Source organism: Chaetura pelagica, unplaced genomic scaffold, assembly GCF_000747805.2.
Source record: "Chaetura pelagica isolate M959 unplaced genomic scaffold, ChaPel_1.0 scaffold192, whole genome shotgun sequence".
Taxonomy (NCBI): Eukaryota; Metazoa; Chordata; class Aves; order Apodiformes; family Apodidae; genus Chaetura; species Chaetura pelagica.
Genome location: NW_009952570.1, coordinates 1,596,018 through 1,611,458, shown reverse-complemented (window position 1 = coordinate 1,611,458; position 15,441 = coordinate 1,596,018). Strand labels below are relative to the sequence as shown.

At 45.3% G+C, this 15,441-nt stretch overlaps 1 protein-coding gene across 1 annotated transcript in view; it reads right to left on the bottom strand.

Moving 5' to 3' along the window:
* Window positions 1-1,461: 1,461 nt before the first annotated feature.
* DGKD (diacylglycerol kinase, delta 130kDa) overlaps window positions 1,462-15,441 on the bottom strand; it is a 40,118-nt gene continuing 26,138 nt past the window's right edge. Inside the window, exons 15-29 of the mRNA XM_009993516.1 lie at window positions 13,604-13,768; window positions 12,702-12,830; window positions 11,702-11,798; window positions 10,712-10,822; window positions 9,866-9,962; window positions 9,074-9,181; window positions 8,389-8,502; window positions 7,873-8,007; window positions 6,303-6,454; window positions 5,211-5,322; window positions 4,968-5,060; window positions 4,479-4,598; window positions 4,024-4,141; window positions 2,660-2,790; window positions 1,462-1,551 (exon numbers count right to left, since the gene is read on the bottom strand). Coding sequence (XP_009991818.1) covers window positions 1,462-1,551; window positions 2,660-2,790; window positions 4,024-4,141; window positions 4,479-4,598; window positions 4,968-5,060; window positions 5,211-5,322; window positions 6,303-6,454; window positions 7,873-8,007; window positions 8,389-8,502; window positions 9,074-9,181; window positions 9,866-9,962; window positions 10,712-10,822; window positions 11,702-11,798; window positions 12,702-12,830; window positions 13,604-13,768 — 1,772 coding nt within the window. The remainder of the gene's footprint in view (window positions 1,552-2,659; window positions 2,791-4,023; window positions 4,142-4,478; window positions 4,599-4,967; window positions 5,061-5,210; window positions 5,323-6,302; window positions 6,455-7,872; window positions 8,008-8,388; window positions 8,503-9,073; window positions 9,182-9,865; window positions 9,963-10,711; window positions 10,823-11,701; window positions 11,799-12,701; window positions 12,831-13,603; window positions 13,769-15,441) is intronic.

Here is a 15,441-nt window from a genome sequence, read left to right as displayed (position 1 = left end):
TTCCTGCTGTCTCTCCAGCTTTACAGCACTGGATGTTCCTGCGTTCCCTTCACAGTGATGAACGTGGCAATATAAGTATGGACACTGGTCTTCAGGCTTTAGCAGTCACCCAGCTGGGGTCAAACAACACAGTGGAAATTTGAAGGCCACCTAGGAAGTCTGACTCACAGGCTCTGATTTTTCCATGTTCCACTGCTGGTGGTACCAAAGGCAATTTACCAACCTGCTCAGTAACAATCATCCTTCTCTCAGTGATCTTACAAGCCCTGATGCTTGGCAGCACATGATAGCTCTCTCAGGAGGACTGAGCCACCCTAATGTTTTGGTGTGGAGGAGCAAGGCAGCAAGAGAAAGAAACAAGGTGGAAGAGCCACTAGAACCAAGACAGGTAAAAGAATCAAGTACTACAGATAAAACATGTTTTGTGACAGAACTAGTTTTCTGCACTGCAAGTTGAAGCTAAGAAACAGTTCAGTTGCCTCTGGCCATGAACATGACACCAAATGGACAGGAAGCTGCTCCTGGCCATGGCCAGTCATGCTGCTCTGCCCACCAAGATAGAACAAATTGTTCCATATCTCACTCCATTACATTACACTTCTCACACAGCCCAAACAGCTTATTAAGAGTCCTCTCCCTTCATCTGGTCTCCTGAAGATGGATTCAGAAGGGGGAGTGTCAGAGCTGATTCCTCTCCAGACTTTCATCTTTTCTTACTGCCAGGAACTTCTGTTTGTGATGCCTGAAAGCCTCAAGGTTGTACCATTATCACTGACTGGAAGAGAAGCACCAGACTCAGCAGAAGACCCTGCAAGCTGGTGTGAACTGCTATTTGAACCAGATGCATTGTTTGTTGCAAAACAGAAGTGAGGAAAAACACTGGGCATTCAGTGGCAAGAGGTCTGTTCTGGCTTTGAACTTCTGATGCAAATCACATGCAACTACAGGTGCATTAAAAAGGGATTAGTAAGACACAAGGACAAGCTCTGTCTAACTTAAATGGTCATACAGGTGTATCAAACCAAGATATAGGTGTGACACACAATTGAGCAGGAGAGTTTTAGGTCTGAAAAGACTGTCAGATGCTCCTGAAGTAGGACTGGCCAAATAATCTTTTTGCCCTGAATAATTCTACTGTGATGAAGTTATCCATTAAAGGTAGATGTGTTGCAATTCTCAGGAGTCCTGCACTGTCACTGGAACCAGACCTTCCCATGTCAGAAGACATGGTTCTTCAAACAAGTGAGCTCTCCTCCAGGAGGCTCTGTCTGACTGCAGATAAGATGCCTCCCAACTGGATGGAGCCATACCCCACAGGAATAAAGGTAGCACCATGCTGGGTTGATAGGAGCTCTGAACAGCTGCAGCTGTTCAGCAGAGACAGTCATGAGCACATCTGCTCTGTGAGGTGACTGCTGTGCAGTTAGGGGGAATGGTAGACACAGGCTGTGAAAACAGAGGCTAAACCTCGCCGGCAGGAGTACTCCGGCTCAGCTCCTTGATCCCATGCAGTATCCTCTTCATGTGACCCACTTTGGTCACACCCAGGTCCTGAAAGAAAAGAGAAAACCTTACCTTAGGAAAAAGGCAGGGAGGAAAATTCCAGGTGGCCAAGCAATGGTTACAAATTAGTCAGCCAGTTACAAAAAAAGGAGGAAACCAACCAGAAAGATTACAAACCTGATGGTTACATATGGAACCTGAAACCCTGTGTCAAAAGGCATGACAAGGTAGTGAGCAGGCACAGGGAAATGGAGAGAAACTGTTACAGGCCAAAGCAAGAGAATAGAAAGAGCATACAGTTCTGAAGAGTGTACAGTTCTCAAGGACCTGAGCTCACAGCCAAACATGCAGGAAGAACCAAGCAGTCACTGGTCACATCAAATAGATGTGTGAACACCTGGGTACCATGCAACCAAACAGGCTGGTAGCTGGATGGAATGCAGAGCAATCAGCTACACAGATCACAGCAAACAACAGAACAGGACGATGGCAAACATCACAAATGAGGATCTAAGGGGCACTCAACCAATGCCACATGCTACTTTATGACAAAGTATTTTTCTGCTACATGCAAGTCACCAGAACGATGACACAAGTCTCTTGCACATGCAAAGAACCACCACTTTCAGTTTTTCTCTGCAGACAAAGAATTTTCTGCTGAGGAGATGAAAAATTGTACCATGTGGTTGCTAAGCACTATTTAAAAAGATTCTCTCTATTTAGCTGCCTCATCAAAGGCAACAATTATTTTTTTTCTTGTAACAGAAGAAATCATCTATTTTTCCAGTGACAACCATGTAAGACCCAAATATTCCAAAGCACAGTATGTTCTGCCAAAGATGATACAGGAGCTGAGAAGCTGAAAACTCCCATTCCATCTTTAAAATCAGAGACTGTCAAGAACTGTGTGCTGGACTGTATCACATCTCCAGGAAGCTGTGGTAGAATCAGACTGCTGGTCTCTCAATTCTACCTCCCTGCTATTAAGAACCAGGTGACCTGAAATAGTGAGAAAATAAAAATGCCACAATGAACCCATTAATCCTGCCAAGGCACATGGAATTCACAGTGGGCAGACCACTTCCAAGCACATTCAGCACAGGTCATGCAGATGCAGCTGGATATTTCTGATCATGAAAGCTGATCATGAAAGTACCTTGAGGTCCCTCCGTTCGAGGTGCAGGAGCTCAGAGCCCCGGACGTCATGCCGGATGAAGATATCCTTATACTCACAGAGACTGAGATGCTCAAGCCAGGCCGCAACCTCCTCCGTTCCCCAGAGGTGAACTGTTAGAGATGGAAAAGCAGGAGTGGATTGAGTACCCAGAATCCCAGAAGACAGTGAGAGACGAGGACACCACCAGCACTAAATGCCACAGAAGGAGGGCTAGCAGTTCCACAGCCTCAAATGCAGGGGAGGGCAGGGACTGGCAGCACGACCTAAAGCCTCAAACAAAGGAGGTAGCACAGATAAAGTTCAGGTGTTCTCTTAAGCAGAGGCTAGCTACAATCAAGCCAGGAGGAAGTGCATGGTTGTTTGATGGGACTGGATATGCTTTTTAAAGCTTACCCCCATGTTGAAGAAGACTAAATTCAGTGATATTCCTCTGCTTGCCAAACAACAGTCATAAAATATCTTGTGAAGAATCAAGCACAGATTAGTTTGTTATGCACAAGCACTTGTTCTCAATAAACAAAATTACAACCTCTCTTCCTCAGGTCTGAGGGACAGAGGAAGAGGTGAGACTTCTACCTTCTTGCACAGCCTCTAAATAAGAGAACCAGCAAGTTGCCAAGCTGTGGGAGGCAAAGAATGAGCACCAGCCTGGCAGACAGGAGACTGTACCCAAAATTTCATGGCAGAGGACAGGACCCAGAAACCCACAGAACAGGTTGCACTTCTGAGTTTTAGAAGAAGAAAGTCCTCGTAAGGAGAACATAAACCAAAAATCAATGAACCCAATTGGAGAGGAAGTGTCTTGAGTAGCAATTTGTTGATTCATGGCCAGTTTTTATTTACTGACCAGTAGGATTAAAGGTCAGGGTGCATCTGTGGTGATGCTGAACCCCAGCCAATTAGACATGAAACTTGATTAAAGCCTGAGGGTGAATCATTGAGAAAAATATCATTAACTGTGTCACAGAGAATTAGCAGTGAAAGGACTGGAGTCATACGGACTTGGGCCCCACAGTCGTTTTGCTACCTAAAATGCCAAAATCCTCAAATTCACTTTACTATGCATCCCCTAAGATATCCTTGAAAATGCCTGGATGAATGCAGAGTTCTTCAGAGGGCAACTCCTGTTTCTGCTCAGGAATATTTGTGTAGCACTGGGGAATTAGGACTCAGAACAGAGCAATAAGCTACTTTGCCATGTGAAAAAGACAGACTAGACCTCCAAGCAAAGGTAGATGCATGTGAAACAGCAGGAGAGAACATGAGATGAAAGAGACAGATGGAGAACAGTGGTGTGACCACACTGGTGTGACAGAGACACAAGGAATGAGCAGACTTGGTACCCGGCAATCCCAGGCTACTATGAGTCTCCTTATTTTTGTTGTTCTTCTCTTTTTTAAACTTTGTCACCAGCCGGAATTTGCCACTGCGGCTGCGTTTAGAGTAATCCAGCATCTGGTTCTGTAAGAACAAAAAGAAACAGTTGGGGAGACAGTCATAAATTAACTGGAATGGACTAAGAGCAACAAGTATTGTCACGCTCAGCTCCATGACCTTGTAAGAGAGGAAAGAAAATTCTAAACTCATTCTGGTCAAGACAGGAGAGGAAACAGAGAAAGCTGATCCCATATCAGGCAAGGCACCTTAGTAGGAAATTACTTTCTTTAGCCCAAGAGAGTCAAGTTTTCTTCTTAATGATTTTTTTTCTCACATCACTCGTATATTCACAGGAAGTCAAACATTCAGAGACAACTAGTCAAGACAAGAATAGCTACAGAAACACAGCCATGGTCCTCACCTCCTCATCGCAGGGCTCCATCAGCTGCCACAGCCAAGGGATGTCTGCCAGTTTCCTCAGCTGGAGGTCCATGTCTGCCAGGGCTGCTTGGAGCTGCTCCTTCTGTGGAGGATCTAATTGCTGGATCAGAAGTGGAAGCAAGGCAGAGTTAAAAGCCATAAGGCGGAACACACAGTCAGGCCTTTGCCTTGATATCCTTAGCTAACAAAGCAGTTCTTCCTTTTAAAAGGAAGTGCACAGCAGCCACCTTGCCCAGACTTCACCAACGTAACCATTTTCATCTTTGCTGAGCCCCAAACTCTGAGCAAGCTGGCTTGACTGCTCATTGTGCCTGTGTAGCAACACCATCCTAATTCCTTGATAAAACATTTAAACTGATTTGTCTCAAAGACAAAGAAGACTAAGACCAGCAAAATTCTGATTGCCAAGGCAACAATATGAGAGGAGTGAATGTGAGAGGCTGCATCACTCCTGCTTTGTGCTTCTTACCAGCGCCATCTTGCCTGCCAGCAGCAGCTCTGTCTCATTATGCAGGGCTTTCACATTATTCACCATCTCAACAACAAGGCTGCAATTGAGACCCTGCAGGGAAGCAATTAATGCACAAACTAAGCCTGGAAATGCAGAGGTCTGAGCAGTTAAAAGGAAGAAGTCTTAGACAAGCAAGGCTTACTTTTGGTCAGAAAGGAGAAACATGAGCTATAGAACAGGGACAAAATGTGAATGAAATACCTCTGTAGACTTGGATTTAGCGTAGACTTTGTCCATAGACTTGGAGCTGGCATTGACAGCATGGGCAAGCTCCTGTTCCATGTCCCGATAGGACTGAGCTATTTCCCGAATGCTAAGGAGAAAATTACAGATTGCATCAGTGTATGCTCCCAGGAGATCTTTTCTGACTGGATAACTGCTTTTAATACCCCTCTGAGTGAGAAGAAAAGGGAGAAAGCATGGGACGGGCACTGCCTCTGGCAAGGTAGGGCAACCCTCCTGCTATAGTGAGAGTGCACAGGAAAAGTGAGGCAGATCTCACAGGTCCAACTGCAGGTGCATGCTCAATTCTGCACACCAGTTGGGATCAGTCTGAAATTCAACCTAGATATCTTAGTATGGCCATAGAGATGTGAAAGGCAACTGCACACAGGGCAGCTTAAATAACACTTCTCTGATGTGACTGGGAGTTTTACCTCAGAGTCTGAGGCCAAGAAGCTGAATGTCTGAGTAAAGGATGAGCAGGTGAGCATAGAATCATAGAATTGTCAAGGTTGGAAAAGACCTTCAAGATTATCAAGTTTAACCATCCACCCTACAACCCCTAACCACTAAACCACCTTACAAAACGCCATGTCTACCCCTTTTTTGAACATCTCCAGGGACGGTGCCTCCACCACCTCCCTGGGCAGCCTGTTCCAAGGCCTCTCTACTCTTTCTGTGAAAAATTTTTTTCTAATATCCAACCTGAACCTCCCCTGGAGGAGGACTGTGACTTCTTCCAGGAATCTGTACTGGACATCAGGGTTATAAGAACCCATCTTGTAACCTGAGCTCCTAGAGGCCTTTGTTTAATTTCTGATAAAAAATAATTGATATTCAAAAATAATGGGTTTTTCTATGCTTGCCTGTGAAAGCCTCAAGTTTTGTTCAGAATGACCTAAAGTTTATCCTACTTCACTCCTGAGCATAATGAACAATGCTACCCCCAGTGACATGGACCAGCACTGCAGAAGAAAGAGTGAACAGACACATCTCCAGCAACAGGGAGTGGGATGAAAAGTTCAGACACCAAATGAGGGCTCTATTCCTCAAAAGCAAATTGAGTCCCACCTGTGGATCAGGGCACCTGCAGCTTGACCAAACTCGTTAATCTGGGTGGATTCTTCCTCGGACATGATCTCTGGTTGCAGAGAGAAAGAGGAGGGTCGGGACAGCTCACACTTCTGTTTGTCCTCCCAGGACTTCAGGGTGCTCTCAAATGCCTAAAAACACAGCATTGAAATGATAAGATGCCTTGTAAAGCTCTTATAAAAAACAACGGCTGTACCTATGCCTGTAAAACCTGTAGATCTGGTATAGACACTTCTCATTGCAGGATCAAGTAGTTCAGCTGCTTATAATTTTGCTAACTAGCTGTTTGGGATTAAGATTTCCACACCACGTGCTTGCCTTGGCTTAAGCCTAGTGCTAGTCAAAATTGCTATGCCAGTTCTGAGGGCCAGATGAGCAAAATCCACCAATTCCTTCCTAGTGGCAGCCTTTTCCCTTAGTAGCTGTATAGCCTCCAGACCTCAGTATTACTGCATGTCTCTTCATGTGACATCTCAGAGCTGGAAATTAAAAATGTTCAAGGTTCTTCCTTATCTGGAAGTAAACTGGGCTTCCCAGAAATTGGAGCGACAAGCAGCTGAACTCAGAGCTAGGACTTGTCCCATTTGCACTCTTACTGATATGCCTGCTGGCATCAGCTAGTGGTACAGGGCAAATGAGATCCAATGCAGAAGGATGAAAGCTGACAGACAAGCCTCAGGGCAGGGAGGGACGGACGAATGAGGGAAAGAAATGGCAAGAGAGAAGGTTAGATGTGAGAAGGGACTATGGAGGGAAAGAATGAAATAGGAAGAATAATTCAGAGATGATGAGGATAACAAGCAGAGGTGTGAAGCTTTCACGGAAAAAAAGAAATCAGTATCTGGGGAGCCAGAAATGGAAAGGAGACTGAGTGTGATGGGCAGATGGGAAAGGGGAAGACATTAGGCAGTCAAATGAGATGAGTACAGAGCAGGTAAAAAGCACAGGCCTAAGGGTTGAGAGAGGTTAATGTAGCAAAAAAACTAGTGTCCACTAGAACACAACTGCTTCTGGGGACAACACAAGGGTCTGGGGACACACCATTCAGGAGAATGTCTGCAAACACCTGGGAAGCCCTGTGGTAAAGCATTCCCTTCCCCTACTGCTCCTCACACAGGTCAAAACCAGGCTTTGTCAGTTCAGTGCAAGCTATCTGCTGATCTCAGCCTTGCTGATGACTCTTCAGTGGTCCAGATGAGGCCACATGAGCGAACCTGAGGTTTTCTATCTTCAGTTTAGGAAACTAAATAATCCAAATCACGTTTGAAAAATTCTACTGAAAGTATGGAATCACACATGTGAAGACAGGACCTCACTTCATCTACATATCCAGCCCGAACCTCCCCTGGCACAGCTTGACCCCATTTCCTCTTGTCCTACCACTGGTCACCAGAGAGAATCATGTTCTTTCCAAAAAGTTTTATGGTGTGTAGCAAAGTACCTTCTTACACTCAGAGATAAGCTGTTGGTTTATCTCTGCCATGCTCTCCAGGAGTCTGTCACATGGAAGTCTGTGTGCATCACACAGTGTAAGCAAGGCTGCTCTTACCCTGTCTCGGGTGAGAGTCTGTGCTCTGTTCTTATGGACAATCCAAATGTAACCAGGAGGCTGGATCCAGGCTTCTCCATCCACCTGCACAGGAACACCTTCTTCTCCCAAGATTGCTATCTTCACTGTCCGACACTGCAAGAAGTAATTGCACCAGAGAAGCTCTAAACTGTCAGTTTTCCAAAAGCATGAGACGCTCACTCTTGCCAAAGCACGTTGCCAGCCATGGTAGCTCTAGGGCTGCAGGAGGCACCTGTGCCTGCAGCAGAGAAGGCCTTGCCCCTCTGCACCAGGGACCATTTGCTGTGGCCTTGGACTAATATGGAGTCCTGTTGGTGAGTGTCAGCAAATAATTCCATGCTCCAATTGCCCCTGGCCATGTTCATTTCACCCTGGTGTATGCTCCTTCCATGGACAAGGGAGAGCACAAAGGAGGGCTTCATGGACTGGAATTGGCAAAACTTCCCCAAGCTGGAGATGGAGGAGGCAAAAAGAACTCACAGAACCAACTGATACCTGTGCAATTCGGTGATGCTGTAGATTTATCACTCGTGACACAGCCATCTGCATGCTACCAAACACTGCTACCACCTCCAAAATCTTGTCGTCAAAGGAGGGGGCTGTAAATGTCTGGCCAGATACAAGGAAGAGAGAATTCAGTTGACATATAGCTCTGTTGGAGAGGTTTCTTTTAGTCCCTGCTGGTGAAGACTCAGGGGCTAGCTTTCAATTGTGCTTTTCAATCTGTGTAAAACTAACAACAAGGCTAGAAGCTGAAGGTGTGCAGTGAGCTTGGAGAGAGAAAAAGAAGCTTTGATATTTCCACTGTACAACTAACACAAAGGCTACAGGTTACAAGGCAATTACTATTATTATGAGAGTAGGAACTTTTAAATCTCAAGTAATAAATTTCTGACTGCATCCAACTCCCTTTGTTTTCAAGGGGCTTTACTTCTCTGGCAGTCTGAGGGGAGAAGGTCAATCTAAAGCACTTCCAGGAACTTCAAATGCTTCAGGCAGCATCTGTATTTTTGCTGAGTCACTACAGACTGCTTGGGTGCAAAGATGCTTAAGATTGGACTTCAGCACCCTATCCACTTCCCAAAGAAAATACAAGCGCTACTCTCTGGTCTATGAGTCCAGGAACAAAAGCTTATAAGCAGAAACACTTCCTGAACTGCCTTAGACAATGAATACTCACATCATCTTCCTTGGTTCCTCCCCAGAAGTTGGTGCCTCCTGCATAGCTGGGAATGTTGAGCACGGCAATCCCCTGGAGACTGGGCAGAGGGATTGGCCTCCCATCACACTACACAGAAAAGAAGGCAATATTATTCTCAGCACAGTGGGAGAGAGCCCCTCCTGCCAGAGCATGTCCTCTAAGAATAGAAAACAGGCTGCACTGCCATTCAGGTTTCTTCCAGTTTATTCTTGTCCTAGCAGAGTAGATTGTATCTGTTTATGTCTCATGAACCACCTCTCCTTTGGCAGCCATGAATTTTAGAGAGATACTGTTGCTGCTTTTCCCCAAACAGGAACAGGGCACACCTGAGAGGTTTGGCAAAGCCTCTTGGTTTATTCCTCCAGAAAAGGGAATAGAACATCTGAAGCAGCCTCGTAGTCTGCTGTGGTGAGGGTTGGTCCATACAAGAATATTTCTTTTCCAGTTTGATGCACATCGTAGCATAGTTAAATTTAAGAGCTTTCCACTGCACCTACTGGCTAAAATGTTGACAATCTTAGCTATGCTGAATGCTAAGCTGGGGACCAGAAGGATGACACTTCCCTTACAGGCTGAGAATACATGTTCTCTTCCAGAACCCGGAAAGGCCCCTCATAGCTTGCTCAGCTACAGCAAGTACACTGTATCAGGCAGAGAAGGGAAACACCCTAAGGGCAGCTAGTGGAATCACCATGCCAAAGTCTAAGTGTCTGAAGGAGACCCAATTAGGCACCCCAGTTTCAGCAACTGAAGGGCATGCTAATTCCTCACCTCCAGCAAGACTTTCTGCTCCAGGTTTTTATATGTTCTGTGTAGCAGCTCCTTGGTTCCCAATACTCCGTACCACATCATGTTTTTTGTACGACTTCTAGGGGGGCAAATCAAACCAGAAAAAGTTGGCATAAGCACTTACCTTAGAGGGGAAAAAAACGCACACATTGAAATGGTACCTTCTACATCCTAAAACACACAGATGTTTTGCTTCCAAAAGGGTCAAGCACTCCAAAGAGCTGTTGCTTCTGCTAGGAAACTACTCCCCTTGAAATAAAAGTCAGGAAGGAATTCATGATGACTGAGCAACACACACTGCCAGAAACATACGTGGATTCCCCAGGCACAGAATTTATCAGTCTCAAACACTGGGACATGAACAGCATTTTGCAGTATCAGCTCACATGGAGCAAACATGCCAATCTCAGGCCACGCATCCTGTAGTTGCCCAGGTATGCAAGAGGCCGAAACCTGTCATTTATAGCATGGTATGATTAATGACCAAAATCAGCTTCCATGGCATTTAGTGCTGAGCTGATATTCTCCCATAGCTAAATAGCAAGTCCAGGAGAAAAATCTGTGAGTGTGCTCATGAAGCAAACTGCCAACACAGTAAACCCACGCCATAGCTACTCAAAGATCTCACATTAGCCACAACACCACAATGAATCAGTAATAAATGAGAAGCTAATCTCTTTCATCATGATTTCAAGCCTTTAACGAGGATTATGCAGGCAAGACTAACAATACAGCTATTCAGCGCACTTGTTCACAACCAACTCCAAAACTGCACAGAAACACAAAGTGGTTTCAGTCACTTCTGCCAGTAGCCAAAGCCAAACCCACCTGCATTTCTCAGGATGCTCATCACGCTTGTTGTTGAAGTCCAGAGAAATCTTTGCATCCAGTCCAATTCCAAAGTAATTATTCATGACACACTTTTCTGTGTAACATTCACTGCCAAACAAAAGAACAGAACTGCCATTCCTAAGTCTATGTACCATTTGGTGTGCATCTCACATGCCCCTTCTGGCCACCTCGTAATTCTGTTGCATAAAGAAATGAAGAACAAGAAGGCTGTATCACAGCATGCTCTGCTACACACTGCTGGAGTGGCCTAAAACCCACAAAGAATACCAGGAAAATGGCTATTGAGCAGAGGTCCCTGGCCTGCAGCTTCTGCCCAAAAGACTTCACAGCCACAAGATTTTCAGAGGAATTCTCAACCAGAAGCATACACTTTATCTACAAAAATCTGTAAAAGGTGTCATAAAACATTAGCAATGCTGATTGCCTCTCTACATACACATACACATATATGTTAGGTGTTTTCTATAGAGAGTCTGACAAATGAGTTAAAAAGTGCCAGGTACTCATCTCAGGGGCACTGAACCCCATAAAAAAAAACCTTACAGTCTGTATAATCGGATTTTTACTGTGAAATGGTTTAGCAGAAACAGCTCGAGAAAGCCTTCACATCCCCCCTCTTGACTGCCTCCCCTCTTGAGGCCCCGCCCATGACCCTTCCCAGGCCTTCATGTCATAAGGGTAGTGACTTCCCCCAGGTCGCTGTCTGCTAACTGGAAGCCAGAGTCGTCTCTGAGTGTGGGGAGAAGACTGACCTGGATTTCATTCACACCTAAATCTCTTCTACCATGGCTCAGATGTCTCAGTGTGTGTACAACCACAAAGCTGTTCCTCACTGCCACCCAGCATATGAATTCACTTACACAACTCTGAGCTGCTCAGTCAATTTTTTAGCTCTATAATCTGATCTGCTCCTCTGTCCATTTGGAAATGCTCATTCCCCTTCTTCAAACTTCTGGGCATACTCACAGATTTTCAGGCTCAGAGTTAAAGGGATCAGCATGGATCAACAATCGGCTGATGACAGAGCTCCCAGGCAAAGAACCAGACATGCCAGCTCGGATATCTGTAGGAACATTGACACAGTGTGATTGATAATAAGCAGAAAACAGGCAGCTTCAATCTCAGAGAATAAAAAAATGACAGGGCAGAATATAGTAACTCTTATAATTCAGTGTGGAAAGCAAACAGCAGTAGTGCTTTCCACTCCAGAGGGCTTTGCCATATGGATAAGGAGAAACGTTTCTGGGGCTGCTCATAGGGTTGTTGTTTGACAAGGTATCACCTAAGGCCACACTTGTACAGACACACAGAAATGGGAAATAGGAGTGTATTCACTGCAGTAGCTTCTTTGTTCCAGGGTGAGACATGCAATGTTCTTGCTTCAGTGAGTAGAGAAACAGGAGTAGGACTGAAATCATTCTCCAAATTGCTCAAGAATTACCACCCCCTGCTTCTTAAATTACTAGTTGGTGACCCAGAAACAATAGCCTTGTCAGAGAGAAAGGAAATTAACTGCTTCCAGAGGAAACAGTTTGAACAAGTAATTTGGGGGAAAAGGTGGAAGGACAGTACCATGGTGATGGGGAGAAGTTGCTACACAAGATGTGGGAGGTGGGAATTCTGCTGGGTCTGTGCACCTCCAGTGACTTCAGTCTTCATGTGAAGGGACTGGTGCTGTATCTCAGCTCAGTATCTCCTTGGAATTGGCACTGAACTTCTGCCATTGCACAGTGTTAATAAAAACCCACACAGGGTCTCAGGTACAAACTGGAAGCTACTGGAAGCTACTACAGCTCCACTTTGCAGCTCTCAAGGGACATTCTCCACAAAGAGATTTCACTCCAAGTGAACCCTGCACTAAAGGGTACCAGGCAGAACAATTTCATATTTGTATGTGGAGCCTGCACTGCTGTCACCCATACTCCAGTTGGCTGCCCCAGTGGGAAGTAGTGGGTGTTACACTTACTTGGGTAGAGGATTTTTGTGTTCAGCATTGGCAAGTTGTCCCGGTTTCCTGTCTGGGGAGGAAGAGATGCAGAGCTGCCCAGCGACAAACTTCCTTTGTTTATTAGTCTTTCACAAGGAGACTTGGAGGCTGTGAAACACAACACACGCGTGTCAGTTGACAAACATGACACTGTGATTCAGACAAGTACATAGCAGCGCAGCCCAAGCAGCTCCACCAGGTTATTAATCACTCAACAGCAAAACCCTCTAGCCACCTTAAAACAAGAAGTTGACAAAACCAGTCATTAAGAGACAGAGATGTGGCCTATGTGCAGCCAGGGAACTTCACAGATTGGAGGTATCAAAATGCCACATGCAAATATTAGAAATGGATATGAGAAAAAGCTGGTGCCAATAGCACAGCAGACAGGGCATTTGGCTCCAAATCAACACTCAGATAAGTTCCAAATATATCTGCAGTGATCAGGGATCTCTAACAAATTACTCACATAACACAGTTCTTAAGCAAACTGGTTTACGTTCTCTGTCATCTGCAAAGGATGGCAGGGGCTTACAGGGAAATGTCATCAGGTAGATGACATGAAAAATGCTCAAGATCATCTTGTCCAAGCACTGAAAGCCAAGAGAATGCAGATTACTGGCTAAGGTGCAAGAAAGTTTCTGAATCCTAGGCTCCATGTGCTAAGATCATGGACCAGTCACCAGAGATGATGTGAAAAGTGGGGTGCCTGATGCACAGGCTAGAGCATAGAAAAGTGGCATCTGAAGAGCAACCACTTAAAAATGAGAGGAAACCAGAACTCACTTGGAAGGTAACACACAGGACACCTCCCTCACTTTTTACAACCAACAGAAGGTAGGGCAGGCAGGGTCAGCGCGAGGGCAGCCCTGGGGCAGTACCTTTCCGCTGGCCCCTCCCTTTGGACGAGCCACAGCTGCCGCCGCCGTGTGATGGCTGCAGGGAGATTTTGTCCTCATTCCGCAGCTCCTTGCCCTCTTCGGGTGCTGAGAGACCGAAGAGGAAGCCCTCTTGCTCCTGGGTCTGGGCGTTCTGCTCATCTACAGCTGCAAGAAGAGAAGTGGTTGAGTGCCTCACAGCTCTTCTGGCAAGGAACACCTCCCGCGGATGTAAACAACAATAGGATAGGACTCTAAAGGCCCTGATTCCTTAAAGGAAAGAACAGGAATAACAAAAACTTTCCCGTATATTTGTCTCAACTAAGCTCTGCTCAGGAGAGCTTTTGGAACTAGGCTGGCATATCCTCCTGTTTTCTTTGCTGAGCTCTTTAGCAGTGAGATTCTAAATAGAAGTGTCCACCTCTAATGCTATGGGGTACTCAGACTTCCTGAGATGCAAACTGGGCTACAGGTGATGGGCTCCTAATTATTTGCATTCAGATGTTGCCAGAAATTCCAACCAGATGGACATTAAATGACAAATTTAACAATTTTGTTTGCTTGATCTGTACTGGGGCAGTAAGATAAACCACTTGAGAAGGGCACTTAGATACATATAATCAGGAGGAAAAAAATAGCAGTTGGTAAAATACAATACAGACAAAGGAAAGAATCAGATTACATTCTTTGGAAGAAGAAAAAGTATTTGGAGAAGTTGAACAAATACATTTGAAACGTAACTGGAGTTTTCTGGTAAGAATTAAATACTTCTGCTTAAATGTTGCCTAAAGAGATTAATCTTCCTTTGCATGTAATCAATAGGCCTTCTTCCCCCAGACATCCCTCAGAGGGCACAGCTCTGAATAGCCCTGAGCTGATCTACCAGCTCACTGCCTCTGCAGGGGGATGAGCCCCCCTTCTTTCAGTCTCTTCTCCTCCCTTGTGCTGGCTCTGGAGTTCATCAAAACTACCCACAAGGCAATCCAGCCCACTAGTCCAGCAGAAATATAAACTCTTCTTGCTGGAATAAGTAGATCGGTTTGGCTCCAAAAGAACTCCAACAGACATGAAATTGGTACCAGATAAGCATCAGCCAAGTGGGGCAGCAGTGAGGTGGTCAAGACCTCTACTTGGCCAGAGGGAAGCTGTTTGTTCCCCTTCCATCAACTCTGCCTTCAGGACAGGTTGTACACAATACTGTGGTGCTGGAAACCCAAGAAACACTGCAGTGATGTGTAACTGACACCACAGTTTTTCACTGGGTACATTTAGGTGTGCAGGATGTCACATCTGCAACTTCAATGCTTTTATCTCCAGCAAGAAGCTGTTAACTACTTCCTTTGGTCTAAGTTAAACCACCGAGCTTCTGACTAAAGCCTGGCAGACCCTGTGCAGGAAATGAAACTTTAGCTCTGGGTGGGAGTGGCTGGAGAGATAAGAGTCAGGATGTGGAGAAGAGGGTCACCTGCTTAGAAAACTGCATCAGAACAGAATTGACTCGCATCCAAGTGCAGTATTGTAACATTTTCTCAGTGACAAAGCCAGTTTCAGAAGTTCCTGCCCTCTCTTGCCACTGCACTGCTTTGCTGGGCTGTGTTATAAAGAGATTTCTGAAACCATTCAAGTTAAAATACTTAAAATACTTTCTTCCCAAGTATTTTCAGATCTTACAGATCTGATTTCAGATTTTACCGCAAGGCCACACAAACAGTTGCGCTGACACAATTGTGGCATGGGTGGGGACAGACAGCAAAGGCAAATTAACAGTGTGTGGGAGGGTAGGAACTTCATAAACCAGCGCTGTGGGAGAGAACATACCTTGAACTTCAGGCTCATTTACC